Source organism: Drosophila santomea, chromosome 3R, assembly GCF_016746245.2.
Source record: "Drosophila santomea strain STO CAGO 1482 chromosome 3R, Prin_Dsan_1.1, whole genome shotgun sequence".
Taxonomy (NCBI): domain Eukaryota; kingdom Metazoa; phylum Arthropoda; class Insecta; order Diptera; family Drosophilidae; genus Drosophila; species Drosophila santomea.
This window is the reverse complement of record NC_053019.2, coordinates 22,207,703-22,224,193: the sequence shown is the minus strand read 5'-3', so window position 1 is coordinate 22,224,193 and position 16,491 is coordinate 22,207,703. Positions and strand designations below refer to the sequence as shown.

At 48.2% G+C, this 16,491-nt stretch overlaps 2 protein-coding genes across 2 annotated transcripts in view; one reads left to right on the top strand and one right to left on the bottom strand.

Annotated features, from left to right (window-relative positions):
* The window catches only part of LOC120453956 (dynein axonemal heavy chain 10), a 32,827-nt gene extending 17,685 nt beyond the window's left edge, over positions 1 to 15,142 (top strand). The window contains exons 26-46 of the mRNA XM_039638903.2: positions 67 to 225; positions 630 to 740; positions 1,378 to 2,208; positions 2,337 to 2,429; positions 2,507 to 2,667; positions 2,756 to 3,080; positions 4,552 to 4,740; positions 4,805 to 5,598; positions 5,660 to 6,024; positions 6,083 to 8,388; positions 9,070 to 9,141; positions 9,857 to 10,322; positions 10,386 to 10,528; positions 10,767 to 11,097; positions 11,163 to 11,294; positions 12,940 to 13,151; positions 13,561 to 13,701; positions 13,904 to 14,008; positions 14,227 to 14,328; positions 14,478 to 14,624; positions 14,980 to 15,142. Coding sequence (XP_039494837.1) covers positions 67 to 225; positions 630 to 740; positions 1,378 to 2,208; positions 2,337 to 2,429; positions 2,507 to 2,667; positions 2,756 to 3,080; positions 4,552 to 4,740; positions 4,805 to 5,598; positions 5,660 to 6,024; positions 6,083 to 8,388; positions 9,070 to 9,141; positions 9,857 to 10,322; positions 10,386 to 10,528; positions 10,767 to 11,097; positions 11,163 to 11,294; positions 12,940 to 13,151; positions 13,561 to 13,701; positions 13,904 to 14,008; positions 14,227 to 14,328; positions 14,478 to 14,624; positions 14,980 to 15,129 — 7,335 coding nt within the window. The 3' untranslated portion in view covers positions 15,130 to 15,142. The remainder of the gene's footprint in view (positions 1 to 66; positions 226 to 629; positions 741 to 1,377; positions 2,209 to 2,336; positions 2,430 to 2,506; positions 2,668 to 2,755; positions 3,081 to 4,551; positions 4,741 to 4,804; positions 5,599 to 5,659; positions 6,025 to 6,082; positions 8,389 to 9,069; positions 9,142 to 9,856; positions 10,323 to 10,385; positions 10,529 to 10,766; positions 11,098 to 11,162; positions 11,295 to 12,939; positions 13,152 to 13,560; positions 13,702 to 13,903; positions 14,009 to 14,226; positions 14,329 to 14,477; positions 14,625 to 14,979) is intronic.
* A 281-nt stretch (positions 15,143 to 15,423) lies between these two features.
* On the bottom strand, positions 15,424 to 16,391 carry LOC120453964. Its single transcript, XM_039638917.2, has 3 exons — positions 16,186 to 16,391; positions 15,871 to 16,107; positions 15,424 to 15,805 (listed from the first exon to the last, which is right to left on the bottom strand). Exons 1-3 carry the CDS (start codon positions 16,255 to 16,257, stop codon positions 15,473 to 15,475), a joined length of 642 nt encoding a protein of 213 aa, XP_039494851.1. The 5' UTR covers positions 16,258 to 16,391; the 3' UTR covers positions 15,424 to 15,472.
* Positions 16,392 to 16,491: the final 100 nt, after the last annotated feature.

Below are 16,491 nucleotides of genomic sequence, written 5' to 3'. Positions count from 1 at the left end.
GGCCACGCCTTCTTCGTCCGTTTGAAAAACTCTGGCTGGCTGGCTGGCTGGTTGGCTGACTGGCAGGAGGACAAAGTAGTGCAAATGTACGAGACCATGATGACCAGGCACTCGACCATGTTGGTGGGCCCTACAGGTGGCGGGAAAACTGTCGTCATAAATGCCCTGATCAAGGCGCAGACCCACATGGGCCTGCCCACCAAGTGCCTTGTGCTTAACCCCAAGGTAAGTGGACCCATGGCCATGGACTCTATCCCCTCAAATTTACACAAGCGCACAAATTGCCTCCTCCTGCGGGCACTTTTAGTTTCCTCCGCCCTTTATGAGCTTAGGTGCATGTCCTTTGGCCTCGTCCTGTCTTCAAATTGCACTTCTTTCTGTTTTCTCTGTTTTTCGCATTTCGCTTTGGCAAAACCGAGTTGTTAAGTGCTTGTGAAATTGTTCAATTGCTTGGACTGTAATTACTCCATGAAATATTGAAAAACATTGATACTGCAATTCCGAAGCAATCAGGCTTTGGTCCACAGAAAACCAAAACATTCTTCATCATTGTGCATAAATTAAGCTTTAAGAAAGTATCATCATTGGCATGTATTCGGTCATGTTTATGATCATATTTTTATTTGCAGGCCTGTTCCGTGATTGAATTATACGGCTTTTTGGATATGGAAACGAGGGATTGGATTGATGGATTGTTTTCAAATATATTTCGTGAAATGAATAAGCCCATCGAGCGTGAGGTACGTAAAAAGAGGCTGGCTTTTTGGGTGGGATTAGGTGGCACCGATGGCAAACAACTGGGCAGATGCGAGTGCCAACCCGCCGGGAATCGAATTGCAGCATCAGCGAATCCGCATCCCCATCCGACAACGACCACGCTCCATGTCGTCCCGCGTTGAGGCTCAAATGCAGGTGCTTGGTGGTTGCGGCGCATCATTCATGCGGAAATCGCGTTCATACAGTAATAAGCCGGGATTGCATAAAAGCTGAACATGGGGTATATGGGTTTGCAACAAGTTCGAAATTTCTTAAAAAATAAACTCAATTTAACGGGTGGGTTGGGTATTAGCATTATTAATTGTAATCAATTGATACTTCGAAATTTTCCCGAATGGGGAACATGATTTTAATACTTTGTAGGGTAAACTAAAACAGTATTTCCATGAGACTCGGACAATTTTTTATTGAGCGAATCCCTGCTGATTTTCGTATCCAAGCCAAGCTCATTCATTCGGCTCCGCAGAGTAATCACTCGTGGGTGGTAAGCTGTTTGGGGGCGACTAAGCGACTGGGTGACTGGGTGACGACGAGAACTCGGATGACAGGCGTTGAGTAACGCACTTAGGCTAATGCAACCCAATGCCAACTCACCGACAGGAGCGACGTTACGCCTGCTTCGATGGAGATGTGGATGCTCTGTGGATCGAAAACATGAACTCGGTGATGGATGATAACAAGCTGCTGACTTTGGCTAACGGCGAGCGCATCCGTCTGGAGAACTACTGTGCCCTGCTCTTCGAGGTGGGCAATCTGAACTACGCCTCTCCAGCTACCGTCTCCCGAGCAGGAATGGTGTATGTGGATCCAAAAAATCTGCGATACAGTCCGTTCTGGCAGCGATGGGTGCTCACCCGGCCAGAGCCGCAGCGCGAACTCCTCAACGACTTCTTTGAGAAGATCATCACGCAGACCATAGCCTTCATTCTGGAGGGCCTCGATGGCACTACTCAGGGTAATCCGCTGAAGCTTGTCATAATGCAAACGGACCTAAACATGGTGACTCAGTTCTGCAACCTCTACGACGCCCTGCTGCCCAACTACGTTATGGATAGTAAGAACTACGATGAGCCTGTGCTACAGACCTACAACACAGACAGTCTGGAGTGCTGTTTCCTGCAGGCGGTCTATGGCTCCATGGGCGCTTGTCTGGTGGAGAAGCATCAGCCTGTCTTTGATGAGTATATGAAGCGCATATCCGGCTTTCCGTTGGTGCAGGACACACCGGAAAATCCCGCCTCCGGAGGACAGTTTCCGCAGAGCAAGCCGACACTGTACGACTACTTCTGGGACGTCAAGGACAACGTGTGGAAGGCCTGGGAATGGGTGGTGGTGCCATACACCCACGACCCGCAGGTGAAGTTCAGTGAGATCCTGGTGCCCACGGTGGACAACACGCGAACCAATCGTACCCTTAGTCTGATGAGTGAGGTGAGTGTGGTGCCTGGATGTTTGGAAATGTCATTACTCCCAGCTTCTGGGGAGATGCCTTATTAATGTTTGTCCCTATTTCGATTGCATTGCTTCAACTCCAACTTTAACTCGAATCCCGTTTACAGATCAAACGACCCGTTCTGCTTGTGGGAGAGGCTGGCACATCAAAGACGGCGACCATCATGCAATATTTGCGCAATCTCAATCCGAGTGTCAACGTAATTGAAAAATCTCTCTGACAAACGTCGCGTTCCCGGCTAACATGGCGACCCCATCCTTTTCGCATCCCTTTCAGGTCATACTCAATATTAATTTTTCATCGAGAACCTCATCGCTGGATGTGCAGCACACCCTGGAGGCCGCCGTGGAGAAACGCACCAAGGATACGTACGGGCCTCCGATGGGCAAGAGAATTGCCTGCTTTATTGATGACATGAACATGCCGCAGGTGGATGAGTGAGTTCATGTCGTTACGGCAGCAAGATAGCGAAACGAATTCCATCTCACGGTTCCATCTCATCTCGCTTATCTTCCTCCCTCGCAGATATGGCACTCAGCAGCCAATTGCCCTGCTGAAGCTATTCTTCGAACGCGGCGGAATGTACGACCGCGACAAGGATCTGAACTGGAAGAAGTTTAAGGATCTGACCTTCTACGCAGCCATGGGAACAGCGGGCGGCGGTCGGAACGAGGTGGATCCCCGATTTATCAGCATGTTCTCCACCTACAACATCATATTTCCCAACGATGAGTCCCTCATCCAGATCTACTCCTCCATCTTCAAGGGCCATATGCAATTTGTGAACTTCCAGCCGCAGTACATGCTTATAGCCGACATGATTGTCCATATGACACTAAAACTTTTCAAGGTAAGTTAACCCCTATATAATACTAAACAATATAGTGAATTTCTAAAGTACTTATACATTAATTTTTAATGTTTTTAATGTGTTTAAAGCCCCATTTCGAACTCAACTTTACCATAGTTGATGGCTTTCCAATTTCATGCCTCAGAAATACCGATTATAAAATGCATTTTTGTGACATATAAGATATTTCTCTGACACCCATATAGACTTATTGTTCTGCATTTATTTATCTGCCTTCGGTTGAAATTTATTTCAATATCAGTGAACACCTTGACTGCATTCAGTGCAAATTCACTAGAAGAAATCAATTCCTGAATAATGCTTTAAGGCCTCTCACAAATTTTATGAAATTCGATTTACATATGCAAATAACGACAATTTTTCATAATCTGCTTTGCTGTGCCGCTCACCTCCTGCCACGCCCCACGCCCCACTCCCACATCCCCTGGCTCGCCGTACAATGGAAATGGAAATTATTCAATGGTCTGTAATGCACTACGACGTCGGGCTTGGTCGGTCGTCCTCTCCATCGTCCTTGTTCTCAATCTCGTAGCTGCTCCATTGGTTTCTCGAGTGCAACTCAGTGCCGTAGTCGCCGTAGACGACCCACCCGTACTTGCACCACCACCAATCCACTGCACTCCACAACCACTCCACTATGCCCTCACAATGGTCACCCGCCTCGACGGCTGCCTAGTTGACTGTATCTGGGCCTTCACTGTGGGTGTGGCTGTGTATGTAGACGTAGATGTATCTGTATCTGGTGCTGCTGCTCTGCTCAGCTCAGTGCTCGTTTTGCCTATCTTTGCCGGAATATCTTGGCCGGGGCGAAATTTGATTATGTTCAAGTATTGAACTGTAGAGAGATGGCTCTTTTCGCAGCTGTGGGCGTGGCACCGGGTCCGGAGCATTAGTTTATGGTCCTTTTAACAATTGTTGACACTAAAATATTATCGCATTTCATTGCGTGCAGATAAAAATGCATTTGTCGCCGCAATTGCCACAAGCAGCCAGCGTAGCCTGGTTGCCTGGTAGAGCACGACCCTTCCATATCCGAAAAAATGATTTACTTACACCTGCCCTTCTCCCGGTCCGTGCGGCGCCCACCGGGCAAGCGGAGGAGCTCCTAGTTCGTATGTCTTCTTTACACACTCAGGGCAAGGATATTAATGCGCCACGAAATGGAGTGAAATGAATTTTTTGAATAGAATTGCCGTTTCTCAGAAGCGCGCGCTGCTGGTGCGGCGACTGCAACTCGATAATGGCTGTAAATTCAGCAACTTGGCAATGTCCCCCAAAAGTGGGCGTGGAAAGTCCTTGCTGCGACCCTTGTGAACGCATATTGCTAGTCGAGATAAAATTGATTTGTGTGGGGGGCTGTTCATGGGGCGCTGTGGTGTGTGTGCTTCACCGGTTACTTGGACCATTGTGTGGTTAGGCTCGCTTATGCTAATTGCTTCCTGATTCCCAGATCGTGATTGTGGACCTGCCACCAACGCCCTCCAAGTTCCACTACATCTTCAATCTGAAGGATCTGTCGCGTATCTTTGCGGGACTGCTGCTCATCGAGCCCACTTCCTTCAAGGGCCTGAGGGACCTGATTAGGGTGTGGCGCAACGAGTACACCAGGATCATATGCGATCGCCTGATAGCCGATACTGTGAGTATTACTACATTTTAATACCAATTCTCATTCCTGTATTCTTGTTATCCTTTTTTTCCAGGACATCGCCAATGTGCGTCGGAATCTGGCTTTAGAAGTGGCCGAACGGTTTCCTCCATCTTTCGAGGAGGAGCATGGATTTATTGACGCAGAAGCAGCGGAAGCAGAGGCACAGGCTCGCCTGCTCTATGAGCCATCCAAGGCTGATTTCGATGGTGGAGAGGAAGAGGGCGAAGAGGAAGAGGAGGGCGAGGAGGCACCTCAGGTGATACTCTCGCTCAAGGACTACGTCCTGCGCGATCCACTGCTCTTTGGAGACTTCCGCAATTTTACCAATGAATCTGAGCCTCGTTTATATGAGGATCTGTTGGACTACAACTCTGTTTACTTCCTTTTCACGGAGATCCTTGAGGAATACTGTGAACGCAAACAAAAGATGACATTGGTCCTGTTCGAGGACTGTCTGGAGCATTTGACCCGCGTCCATCGGACGCTTCGCATGAATCGTGGCCATGTGTTGCTCATTGGAGTCGGTGGCAGTGGCAAGAAGTGTATTACTCGACTGGCCGCCTTTGCCGCCGAATGCGATGTCTTCGAGATAACTATTTCCCGTGGTTACAATGAGGCCGCGTTCCGGGAAGATCTAAAGATCCTTTACACCATAGCGGGCGTGAAGCGAAAGAAGGTCGTGTTCTTGTTTACGGGAGCACAGGTAGCAGAAGAGGGCTTCCTGGAGTTGATCAACAATATCCTGACAGTGGGCCAAGTGCCAGCCCTGTTCCCCGATGAAGACAAGGATGGCATTGTCAATCAAGTGCGCAAGTTCGCCGAAGAGGATGGAGTTTCGGCATCCAAGTGAGTGACAGAATATTAACCATCATTCGTGTTGGCTTAATTCCATTTCCCTCAATCACAGGGACGCTGTTTGGGGCTACTTCCTGCGCACCTGTGCGGAAAACCTGCACGTGGTCCTATGTATGTCTCCGGCTGGCGATGCGCTGCGCAATCGGTGTCGAAACTTCCCGGGTCTCATTGGCAGTACCTACATCGATTGGGTGTTCCCGTGGCCCCGACAGGCGTTGTACGCGGTGGCCAAGCTCTTCCTCACCGAGCACCGCCTGATTCCGGCGACCCATCGAGAGGCTATAGTGGAGCATGTGGTCCATGTCCATACTTCAATACAGCAGTACTCGAAGGACTATCTGGCCAAGCTAAGACGCAACAATTTTGTCACCCCCAAACACTACTTGGACTATATTAACACCTATAGAGGGTTGTTGGGTACGCGAAAGCACAATAGAGAAAAAAATATCTATTTCATTCTAATATTTTTCTGCAGAGGAAAAGGCGAAATTCATTACACAGCAACGTTCGCGTCTCGGTGAGGGCATCAAAAAAATCGAGGAAGCTTCCGTGCAAATCGACGAACTGCGTATTATTGTCACGGAGCAGAAGAAGAACGTGGCTGTAGCCTCCGAGGAGTGCGAGGCCATGTTGGTCACTATCGAATCGTCCACTCAAAAGGCGAATGTCAAGAAGGCCGAGGCATCGGAGAAGTCTGTTGAGGTGGAGATAAAGGGAAAACAGATTGCTATCGAAAAGGACGAAGCCGAGGAAATTCTGGCAGAGGCGATGCCGGCCCTAGAGGAGGCAAGATTGGCTCTATCCCAACTCGAAAAGGCTCAGATCACTGAGATCCGATCCTTTGCCACACCACCAGCTGCCGTGCAAGTCGTTTGCGAGTGTGTTGCTATTCTGAAGGGTTACAAGGAGATAAATTGGAAGAGTGCCAAAGGAATGATGAGCGACGTCAACTTCCTGAAGAGCTTGATGGAGATGGACTGCGAGGCTTTGACGCAAAAGCAAATAACGCAGTGCCGACAGCATATGAAGACTGGAAACCTAGAGGATATGGCAAAGATATCCGTTGCTGGTGCGGGTTTACTTAGATTCGTCAGAGCTGTGCTCGGCTTCTTTGATGTATATAAAGAAGTGAAGCCCAAGAAAGAACGCTTGGACTTCCTTGTCGAAGAGCAAGAAGTACAGATTAAGCTGCTGAATCACCTGAATGGAGAGATCCAAAAGCTGGAGGAGAAGCTGAATGAGCTGAACGAGAATTATGCTACCTCCATGAAACAGATGCGTGCCCTCACTGAAATGATGCAGCAGGCGGAGCGTCGTCTGATTGCCTCCGACAAGTTGATTAGTGGTTTGACTTCTGAGCTAATCCGCTGGAGCAAGGAGATGGCTAGCCTGGGACAGCAGCTCATCGACAGCGTGGGTGGGTGCCTGATCAGTGCCTCATTTCTGGCCTACACGGGCGCCTTTACCTGGGAGTTCCGCAAGACGATGGTCTTCGAAGACTGGCTGGAAGACATTGTGTCCCTGGGAATTCCCATACAGCTACCATTTAAAATCGATGGTTACCTCACCACCGATGTCGAGATCTCCCAGTGGAGCAACGAGGGTTTGCCGCCCGACGAGCTTTCCGTCCAAAATGGCATCCTCACCATGCGCGCCTCGCGCTTTCCACTCTGCATTGATCCTCAGCTGCAGGCCTTACAGTGGATCCGCAAAAGGGAGTTCAGGAATAATCTAAAAGTACTTTCATTCAGCGACTCTGACTTCCTCAAGCAGCTGGAGATGGCCATTATGTACGGAACGCCTGTACTATTCGAAGATGTAGACGATTATATAGACCCAGTGATTGACGATATTCTGCAAAAGAACATTCGCATTCAGGGCGGTCGCAAGTTCGTCATGCTGGGTGACAAGGAGGTGGATTGGGATCCGGGCTTCCGAGTCTACTTAACCACCAAGTTCTCTAACCCTAAATTCGATCCCGCAGTCTATGCCAAGGCACTAGTTATCAACTACACGGTGACCCAGACAGGTTTGGAGGACCAGCTACTAAGCGTGGTAGTAGGCACCGAGCGTCCAGATCTTGAGGCTCAGCGTGAATTCTTGATCGCCCAGACCAGCGAGAATAAACAGTTGCTGCAGCAGCTGGAGGATTCACTGCTACGTGAGCTGTCCACCTCGACGGGCAACATGTTGGACAATGTGGAACTGATTGAAACACTAGAGAACACAAAAACTAAGGCGGGCGTCGTCATGGAACAGCTGAAACTGGCTGCAGATACGGCGGCGGACATTGAGGTGCTCCGAAATGGATACCGTCCGGCTGCCAAACGTGGAGCTGTACTTTTCTTTGCCCTCTCGGACATGGCCACAGTGAATAGCATGTACCAGTATGCACTGGCCGCTTATTTGGATGTGTTCGTTTACTCCCTGCGAAAGGCTGTGCCGGATGCTAGTCTCAACAAGCGGTTAAACAACATCATCAAAACGCTTACCGAAAACGTTTACTGCTACGGCTGCACGGGCATCTTTGAAAGGCATAAGCTGCTCTTTTCCTTCCAAATCGCCACTAAACTCGCCCAGCGGGACGGCATTTTGCTGCAATCCGAGCTGGACTTCTTCATCAAGGGCAGCATTGCTCTAACCAAGAGCGAGCGCTCCAATCCCTGCAAGTGGCTGAGTGAGAAGAGCTGGGAGGATCTGCTCAAGTTGGCCTTCGATTTCCCAGATACTTTCGGCACCTTACCAGACCACTTTGGTCGTTTCCTTGTCGAATGGAAAGAGGTGAGTTGAACATTCTTCTAAGATCATTTAAAAGCATACTTAATTCAATTATTTAAATAAGTCGAAAATAGAATGTTAATTACCACATTTCAATGCTCAAAAATAGATTTCCTTTTCAGTTTTGGGCAATGCACCTTTAAAGCACAGTTTAAACGTAACTTAAGCACCCAAAATGCAGAGCTTCTGAACCTCAATGGAGGTTCAGCCGTACGCTGTTAAATGTTCATGTTTTCCATATTTTTTGTATTTTCTTTTCCGATTTTCCCGCTGCTCGCTTGGGTGCATCATCTTCAACGTCAACGTCAACTCCGATGCCGTTATCAAATTGCTGCTACTGCTGTTCTGTGGACGGTGCTATAAAATGCACAACAACAACGGCGATGGCCCTACAACAATAAACAACCACCGACTCACCGACCCAACATCCCAACATCCCAACAACCCAACAACTTGGACTCGGATGGTCGATGGGAACGAAACTGCTTCTGATTCTGATTCTGACTGGCATGTGGCATTCACTGACTTCCGTTCCGTTGCCGACGCTCATTTTGCCTGCACTTATCGCCATCGCCATCGTCATCCGAATGCCCATGAACTGGGTGCTGTGGATTCTGGTCCTGTGCTCTTGGTGCTCGGTCGTCGGTCCTGTGTCCTGTGTCCTGTGCCCTGCCCATCGTGCAGTGGTTCGACTTGGAGAATCCTGAGGAGGTGGCATGTCCGGGCGACTACAACATCAAATGCAATGCATTCCAGGCAAGTGCTGCGTCCTGCCGCTGCTGTATATTCATCCACTCGCTTTGCATGCTTTCAGCTTCGAGTGGTCCTGGCCAGGAGCTGCTCCTCCAACTCAGGCTCCTACTCAGATGCTCCTTCTGAGTAGTTGCTGTTGCTCTTGCCCGTTTGCCATTGAGCGTTATTGGATTTCGTACTTTATGCCCGCTTGTAGTGGATTATTATGTACAAACCAGGCACAAACCCATCTGCATACCCACACCATCATCCATATCCATGCCCCAAAAGGACACCACTTCGGTATGGGTGTGGAGGGCGTTTAGTTTTACTCGACTTTTGCTACGTCCTGCAACTTTGGCGCACATTTTCCTCTCAAGTTATTAGCAGCCTGTTTTTGTCAGCCAGCATGCCTGGCAGTATTCCTATATATGGATGTCTCCTTGGGTGTCTGTGTGCATTACCATATTTTATCAATTTTCCAAACCATTAGATGAGCGGCAATTTGCGCCCGCAGTCGCACTTGAAACCAGCGCCAAGCGAAGCGAGCCCAATTTGCACTTGAGTTGTGCTCGAAACCGCAGAAACCGTTGGCAACACCCAAGAGCAACAGCAATAGCAACAATGGAGCAGCTACTGGCCAACTATGGAGGACTGATGACGAGCTGTCGTCGGCTCATTGTCATTTATGTGTATTAAAATGTCTAAAGCCCAAGGATTTCGCCCATCTCCCCCACAGAAATTAATGTTCCTGCGCTGCTTCCGCGTGGATCGCATCTTCAGGAGTATAAATCAATACATCGTCGAAACGATGGATGAGTTCTATATCATGCCGCCCGTGGTGAGCTTCTCTGCCATATACGAGCAGACCTCTAGCACGATTCCCGTGTGCTTTGTACTGAGTGCCGGGTCGGATCCCACAAATGATTTGATCAAACTGGCGGATTCAATTGTCGGCATGTCCAACTTCTGTCACATTTCGCTTGGACAGGGTCAGGAGAAGGCCGCCTTGCGACTCCTGGATGGTGCCATCAAACAGGGAATGTGGCTGATGCTGCAGAATGGACACCTACTGATCAGGTTCGTTCGGGAGCTGGAAAAGTATCTGGATCGCATCGAGAATCCGCATCCGGACTTTAGATTGTGGATAACCACAGATCCCACGCCCTCATTCCCCATTGGCATTCTGCAGAAGTCTCTGAAGGGTAAAGTGTATACCTCTTTTATTTATTTCTAAGTATTCTTACAATTTATCATTACTTTCGCAGTCGTCACTGAGCCACCCAATGGTCTCAAGCTCAATCTGCGCTCCACGTACTTCAAAGTGCGTCAGGAGCGCCTCGAGAGCTGCTCTCATGTGGCTTTCCGACCACTGGTCTATGTGCTGGCCTTCTTCCACGCCGTCGTCCAAGTAAGTGGACCAGTTATAGTGTAGCCGTAGATATCGCTATTTACAGAAGGAACCCAGCTGGTTGAGTGTGTGGAGTTGTTTATTTATTAATCTCTTAATTTCTAGCAGCTGAAAGCTTTTCAGAGTGAAGTTGCACAATTGATGGAGCAGCAGCAGCAGAAGCAGTTGCAGCAAATTGATATTGATCGTCCAGTTGCAGGCACTCCGATTAATTTGTGTAACCATTTCCCATTCGCAGGAGCGTCGCAAGTACGACAAACTGGGCTGGAACATAGCGTACGATTTCAACGACACGGACTTCGAGGTGTGCACCGAAATCCTGCGCACTTACCTAACACGATGTGGCACTGGGAAAATACCGTGGAACAGTTTGAAATACCTAATTGGCGAGGTGATGTATGGTGGACGGGTCATCGATGACTTTGACCGGCGGATAACCAACTGCTACATGAACGAGTACATGGGCGACTTTCTGTTTGATGAGTTTAAGGTATTCCACTTTTATGAGGACGACAACGTGGACTACTGCCTGCCGGAAGAGGAGACCATACTAAAAGAGGACTACATAGGTGAGCGAAGGGCAGTTGGTGGACACATTTTCGAGCTATTTACATATGTAATGCATTGATAACAGCGCACATCGACAAACTGCCGCTGGTCAACAAGCCGGATGTATTTGGTTTGCATCCGAACGCGGAAATCGGTTATTACACAATGGCAGCACGCAACATCTGGAACAGTTTGATTGAGCTGCAGCCGCAGACGGGTAAGTGAATGGTGTAGGATCCTGGTCGGATCCAATCCAATGTTTAACCGCCGTACAGCCGCGGGCACAACTGCTCGAGAGATAGCATTCCGCACAAAAAAAAAAAAACGCACATATTATCCTGATTATCAAAAGCACTTGCCTTGCACCATACGCCTATCCGCCGATATTTCGAAGCGGAATCGGAAAAAAGTAATGATAATAATATAATGTAGATATGACCACTGTCCAGTGGCCACTGGCCACCACCCATGGTAAATGGGCAATGGTAAATGGTTCAATTTGCATGCAACGTGTGCCAATTGTCAGCCGTTTATTACATTTTATCTTGTTGATTTTCATTCCGGCACACTTTCTGCTATGCAATGTTGTATTTTTGGCATGTTGAATTTTTAATTTAATTTAATTAATTAGTTGCGGTTTTGCAATTAACTTTATTGCATGCGCCATTATTGCCGGCGCAGAACAGCAATGCACACATTAAAAATTAAAATAGAACCGCACACGTAGCCCACATGGGTCGGGTCAGATTGGAGGGCAGTGCACAGGCATATGTATCTACATCCCTATATACATATATACTCGTACTATATATACAGATGTATGTATATATCCTCACTTGCTATCCCACTGGTATTCACTCACTTTCATCGGATTGCCGCAAATCGCAGCGAATCGAGTTCAAACCTCACCGCACCAACCGCCATCAGAATTACCAAAAAATGGCAAAAACGTCACGCAAAAGTCGATAATTTTGCGTTACGGACTTAAATGTGTTAAAACCGCCATCAGTGTGCACTTTCCAACAGCCAGCCCCCCAATTTTATTCACCCACTCAGAAACATGCATATTTTTTATATGTGTGGCCTTGTAAATAATTGTATATACAATTTGGAATATTTTTTTAAATATATTCGCACACACGAAGTGACCAAGTGGACACCACCGACCGAAGTCAATCCTGGTAAAGTATTCAGCGTAAACAGAAGAGCCACCCCTTCATTGTCCATTTAGTGTAAATAAAAGTAATAATAATAAGAACAAATATTTCCACTGATTAAAAATCGAGTTTAACCATTTCATTTCAATCGAGATACGCAAGGACGTACGATTGTCCAAAAAAGTTCAGCTGCAGGGAATATTTAAAACGCTACCATAAATAGGAAAATTACATTCAGTGTTTTTAAATCATGTATAATTCTATTGTTTTAGAGATTATTGATGAGCATATTACTAAAATATTTAATTCATTAGTAAAAGCAGAACTTCAACCCATAAAAGGGGAAACATCAATATGCTCGAAAACCTATTGAGTAGCTCCCAGTAAAATTCCGATAATTTGCATATTCATGAGCTCTAGTATTTGCTAATTGACACTTCAACAAAAAAGTAAAGCGGGGACGAAAAAATTCTATTTGGGTGCCCGATAAAGGGTAAAATTAATAAAATCAACAGAAATGCAGGGAGGAGAATGGACGTGGCAGCAAAAAACAAAAAAAAAAGAAAAAAAAAGAGGGAAAATGGAAAAACCGCAGGCCCTGCATATATTACTGCGGCATTTTCCTTGCCTTTGTCCCGTCACCTGCCAGCACCACAATCCTCCACTGACGTTCTTTCTCCCTTTTTCGGTGCATGGTGCATCCAGGTGAGGGAACTGGTGGAATCAGCCGCGACGACTTCATCGACTCGGTGGCAGCCGGCATACTGAAGAAGCTACCACCCGCCTTCGAGACGTGGCGCATCCGCAAACAGATCCAGATGAGCCTGTCACCCACCGGTGTGGTGCTGCTCCAGGAGCTGGACCGCTTTAATCTGCTGGTCGTGCGGATCAAGAAGACGCTGGAGCTGCTCCGCAAGGTAACTAACAGTATTAAGGATATATACATGTATAGATTGTGGGGGGGACTTTGTCGTATATGGCTGTCAATAGAGGCCGCACATAAATCCTTCAGCCTTGTTTTGCATTTCGCATTTGTTTATGCATTTGCCAACTTGGCTGGCGACCAAGCAAACAATGTCCAAATTTGAATGTGTACGGTGGGCTGGTGCTGGAACTGGAGCTGAAGCTGGAGCTGTATCTGGAGGACATGGGAGATGGGATGGGAGATGCCGCCCTCAGCTAAGGCTGCATTTTGTTGCCAAAATAAATTTACAAATGCAAATGAACCCGGGGAGGACTTTTGTCTTGGCCCCGGGATCTGCAGTCACGCCCACACATGTGCCTTTCCATTGTGCCTTTTAATTTAATTGCATGCTCTCTCCGCAGGCCATTGCCGGCGAAATCGGCATGGACAATGTGCTGGACAACATTGCCAACTCGTTGTTCAATGGCCTCCTGCCAGGCGCGTGGAGCAAGTTGGCGCCGGCCACATGCAAACAGTTGGCCAGCTGGCTGGAGCACTTGCGGGTGAGTAGATACGGAACGAGCCAAGCGCCGAGTCCAGTCGAGTTCGAGTCAATGCAGGTCGGGTTGGATGAAATGGAGTCCTTCCATAGTCCACAGTCTACAGCCCTTTCACAGGCGCTACGCTCATTAATCAGCTAAGCGCAAAATCAATCAAGGTGAGTTCGTGTCCACTAATCAGCCGTTCTATCTATCGTTCGCACAGCTCCGGGCCGTGCAATACAAATACTGGACGCTTTCAGGGGAGCCACTGGTCATGTGGCTGTCGGGACTGCATATTCCGCAAAGTTATCTCACGGCCCTGGTGCAGGTGAGTCTGCATTGTCGCGCCTTTGCTGGTGGTGCGCCGCATGTACACTGCGAGAAAAGTGCTCATCATACAACACATTTCTTAATTGAGCGTGTATTCCTAATGTAAACTTTTTAACTCCTCATTTCCTTTTAAAAATACCCGGTCTTTCATCCTCAACATTTCATATTCCTCTTAGTCTGTAGCACTTTTTTGAGTGTATTTCCCCAACCTTTCAGATTGCCTGTCGCCGCAACGCCTGGCCATTGGATCGCTCCACGCTTTTCACCTACGTAACCAAGTTTGCGGACCCCGACGATGTGGAGGAGCGCCCAATGACGGTGAGTAGGGACAATGCTTCCCATTCACTGCTGGCCCACCCGATGTTCTAAATGGAAAACGATGACCCAACTCCATTCTGGTTCAGGGGCTGGCACTAATTTCGTAATTAGGAATTCTGTTTGCATTTTAATCGCTCAACTTTTTGCAGGGCTGCCTGGTGCACGGTCTGTACATTGAGGGCGGGCGCTTTGACATGGCCACTAATCAGCTGGCGCGTTCCCATCCCAAGGTCCTGGTCGAGGAGCTGGCCATTCTCGCCGTGGAGCCCATCGAGGCGCACCGTCTCAAGCTGCAGGTCAGTGCGAGTTTGGGGATCAGGTGTGGGATTGTCCGGGGTGTGGGATTGTACCGGCTGGCCGGCCTGGATAGCCAGGATAGCTACAGTCTGGCAGTGACAAGTACTAATGTGCGCTTGTATCTACATATGCCAGGGGGCGCTGGACGGTGGCGGGGGCGTGGTCACGCTGATATTTGTTTAAATGCATAGCACTAAATTACAGCTAATGGGTAAACTGTTGTGCTAATTGTTTCCGTATTTAAACACTAAAAGCTTTTGGGCAGGAACGAAAATATGCTATAAAATGGGAGAGACCGTGAACTTGGTCTTTAGCAGCTGCGACAAAAACTAACATTTTTTCCTGTTCCAATAGAATACCTACCTTGCTCCGGTATATACGACATCGCTGCGTAGGAACGCCATGGGTGTGGGCCTGGTCTTTGAGGCTAATTTGGCCACTTCCGAGGATCTGAGTCACTGGATTCTGCAGGGCGTCTGTCTGACCCTGAATACAGATACCTAAGACTTTGCTTTTATACGAAGACTAATGATTACTGAATGTTATTTTTTCGTACTCGAAATATTTGTAGCTGTTCTTCCATGAAGATAACATACGTTTATGAGAAAAGAAATCTATGGAGAGAGCTTGCCCCACTCTCCTCCTACATTTAATTAAAAGACTGTCTTCCGTTTAGTATTGATTAATATTTATCGAATGGATTTACTAAGCCAAATAAATCTATGTTTACAGTTCTGTAGTGGCAATGGAGTTTATTATTATTAATTACGTAGGTTGCTAGTGCCTGTCAATAACGTGATTTGTGCCTGAACCGCCTGATGATATGCCTCCGCTCCTCCGCCTGGCATTACCTGCGTCGCCAGCATCCGAAGCAGCCCTTGAACTTGTCCAGAATGGTCGTCTTCATGGAGGGCAGCAGGAGCTCGAGATTCTGGGTGCCAGCACTGTCGTCCGACTCCAGATCCGAGTCAATGGTCATCTCCTGTATGCTGAAGGTGTCAGTCAGTTCGTGGTTCTGCTGGCGACGCTTGGACCGCTTTAGTTGGGCTGGGAAGAAGGAGATCTCCTCGGCCTCGTCGCTGCTCTCGGATTTGTAGTCCACCAGGGGCTTGTGTTCCGGTTCGCCAGGAATGGGTAGCCGGTTGATCGGTATCAGAGTGGACGACTGCGTCTTGATGGCCTGCGATTGGATAGAATACTCTATATAACATATTGACCGTAGTGGGTGGATGTGGGTTAGCGCACCTGCTCCTCCTGAAACTGAGTGTAGTTCCGCCGGGCGCGCTCGACCTTCAGCTCCAGTTTGCGCTGCAGTATGCGGCATGTGTTGGGTGGCTCGTGGCCTCGACCGCTTCCTCCTCCGGTCGCTTCCTCCTCTTCATCGATTTCTATGGTCGTGGGGGCATAGACCTTGCCGGCACCCCTGAATGCCACCTCAAACTCCAAATCGGACATATGCTTGGGTGCTCCGCTGGCCGTTTTCTGCATTGGCGTTACCCGTTAGCCGTGAAAAATTGCATTTTCCTCACTCAGCTGTTGTTGTTGATCCCATGTACTTACCAGGAGTCCCGCGGCCCCATCCTCGTAGATGTTCGATTGCCTGTCCTCGCTGTCGATGCCGCTATCCTCCATAGTTTCAAAAATCCGGACTAACTCTCTTGAATTGGTTTAAAATAGCGAATTAAACGCGATGACAACACAAACAAATTTTATTGTCTTCCTCTGCACGACTCCAGAACTCCAATCAACCCCAGAACTCAGAGCGCAGGCTCCACGAACAGCTGATGGTGGGAAAACTGCGGAAAATCAATAACCCCTTGCGTGGAAAAGCGTTGCCAGACGGGGTGGCATTTTCAAATCGTCGTG

Bases quoted from the DNA above. Each gene is read 5' to 3' on its own strand.
- LOC120453964 (XM_039638917.2), bottom strand. From the start codon at position 16,257: ATGGAGGATAGCGGCATCGACAGCGAGGACAGGCAATCGAACATCTAC. The intron at 16,108-16,185 runs GTAAGTACATGG...ACGCCAATGCAG, and splicing joins ATGGGGCCGCGGGACTCCTG to AAAACGGCCAGCGGAGCACC. The intron at 15,806-15,870 runs GTGCGCTAACCC...ATCCAATCGCAG, and splicing joins CTCAGTTTCAGGAGGAGCAG to GCCATCAAGACGCAGTCGTC.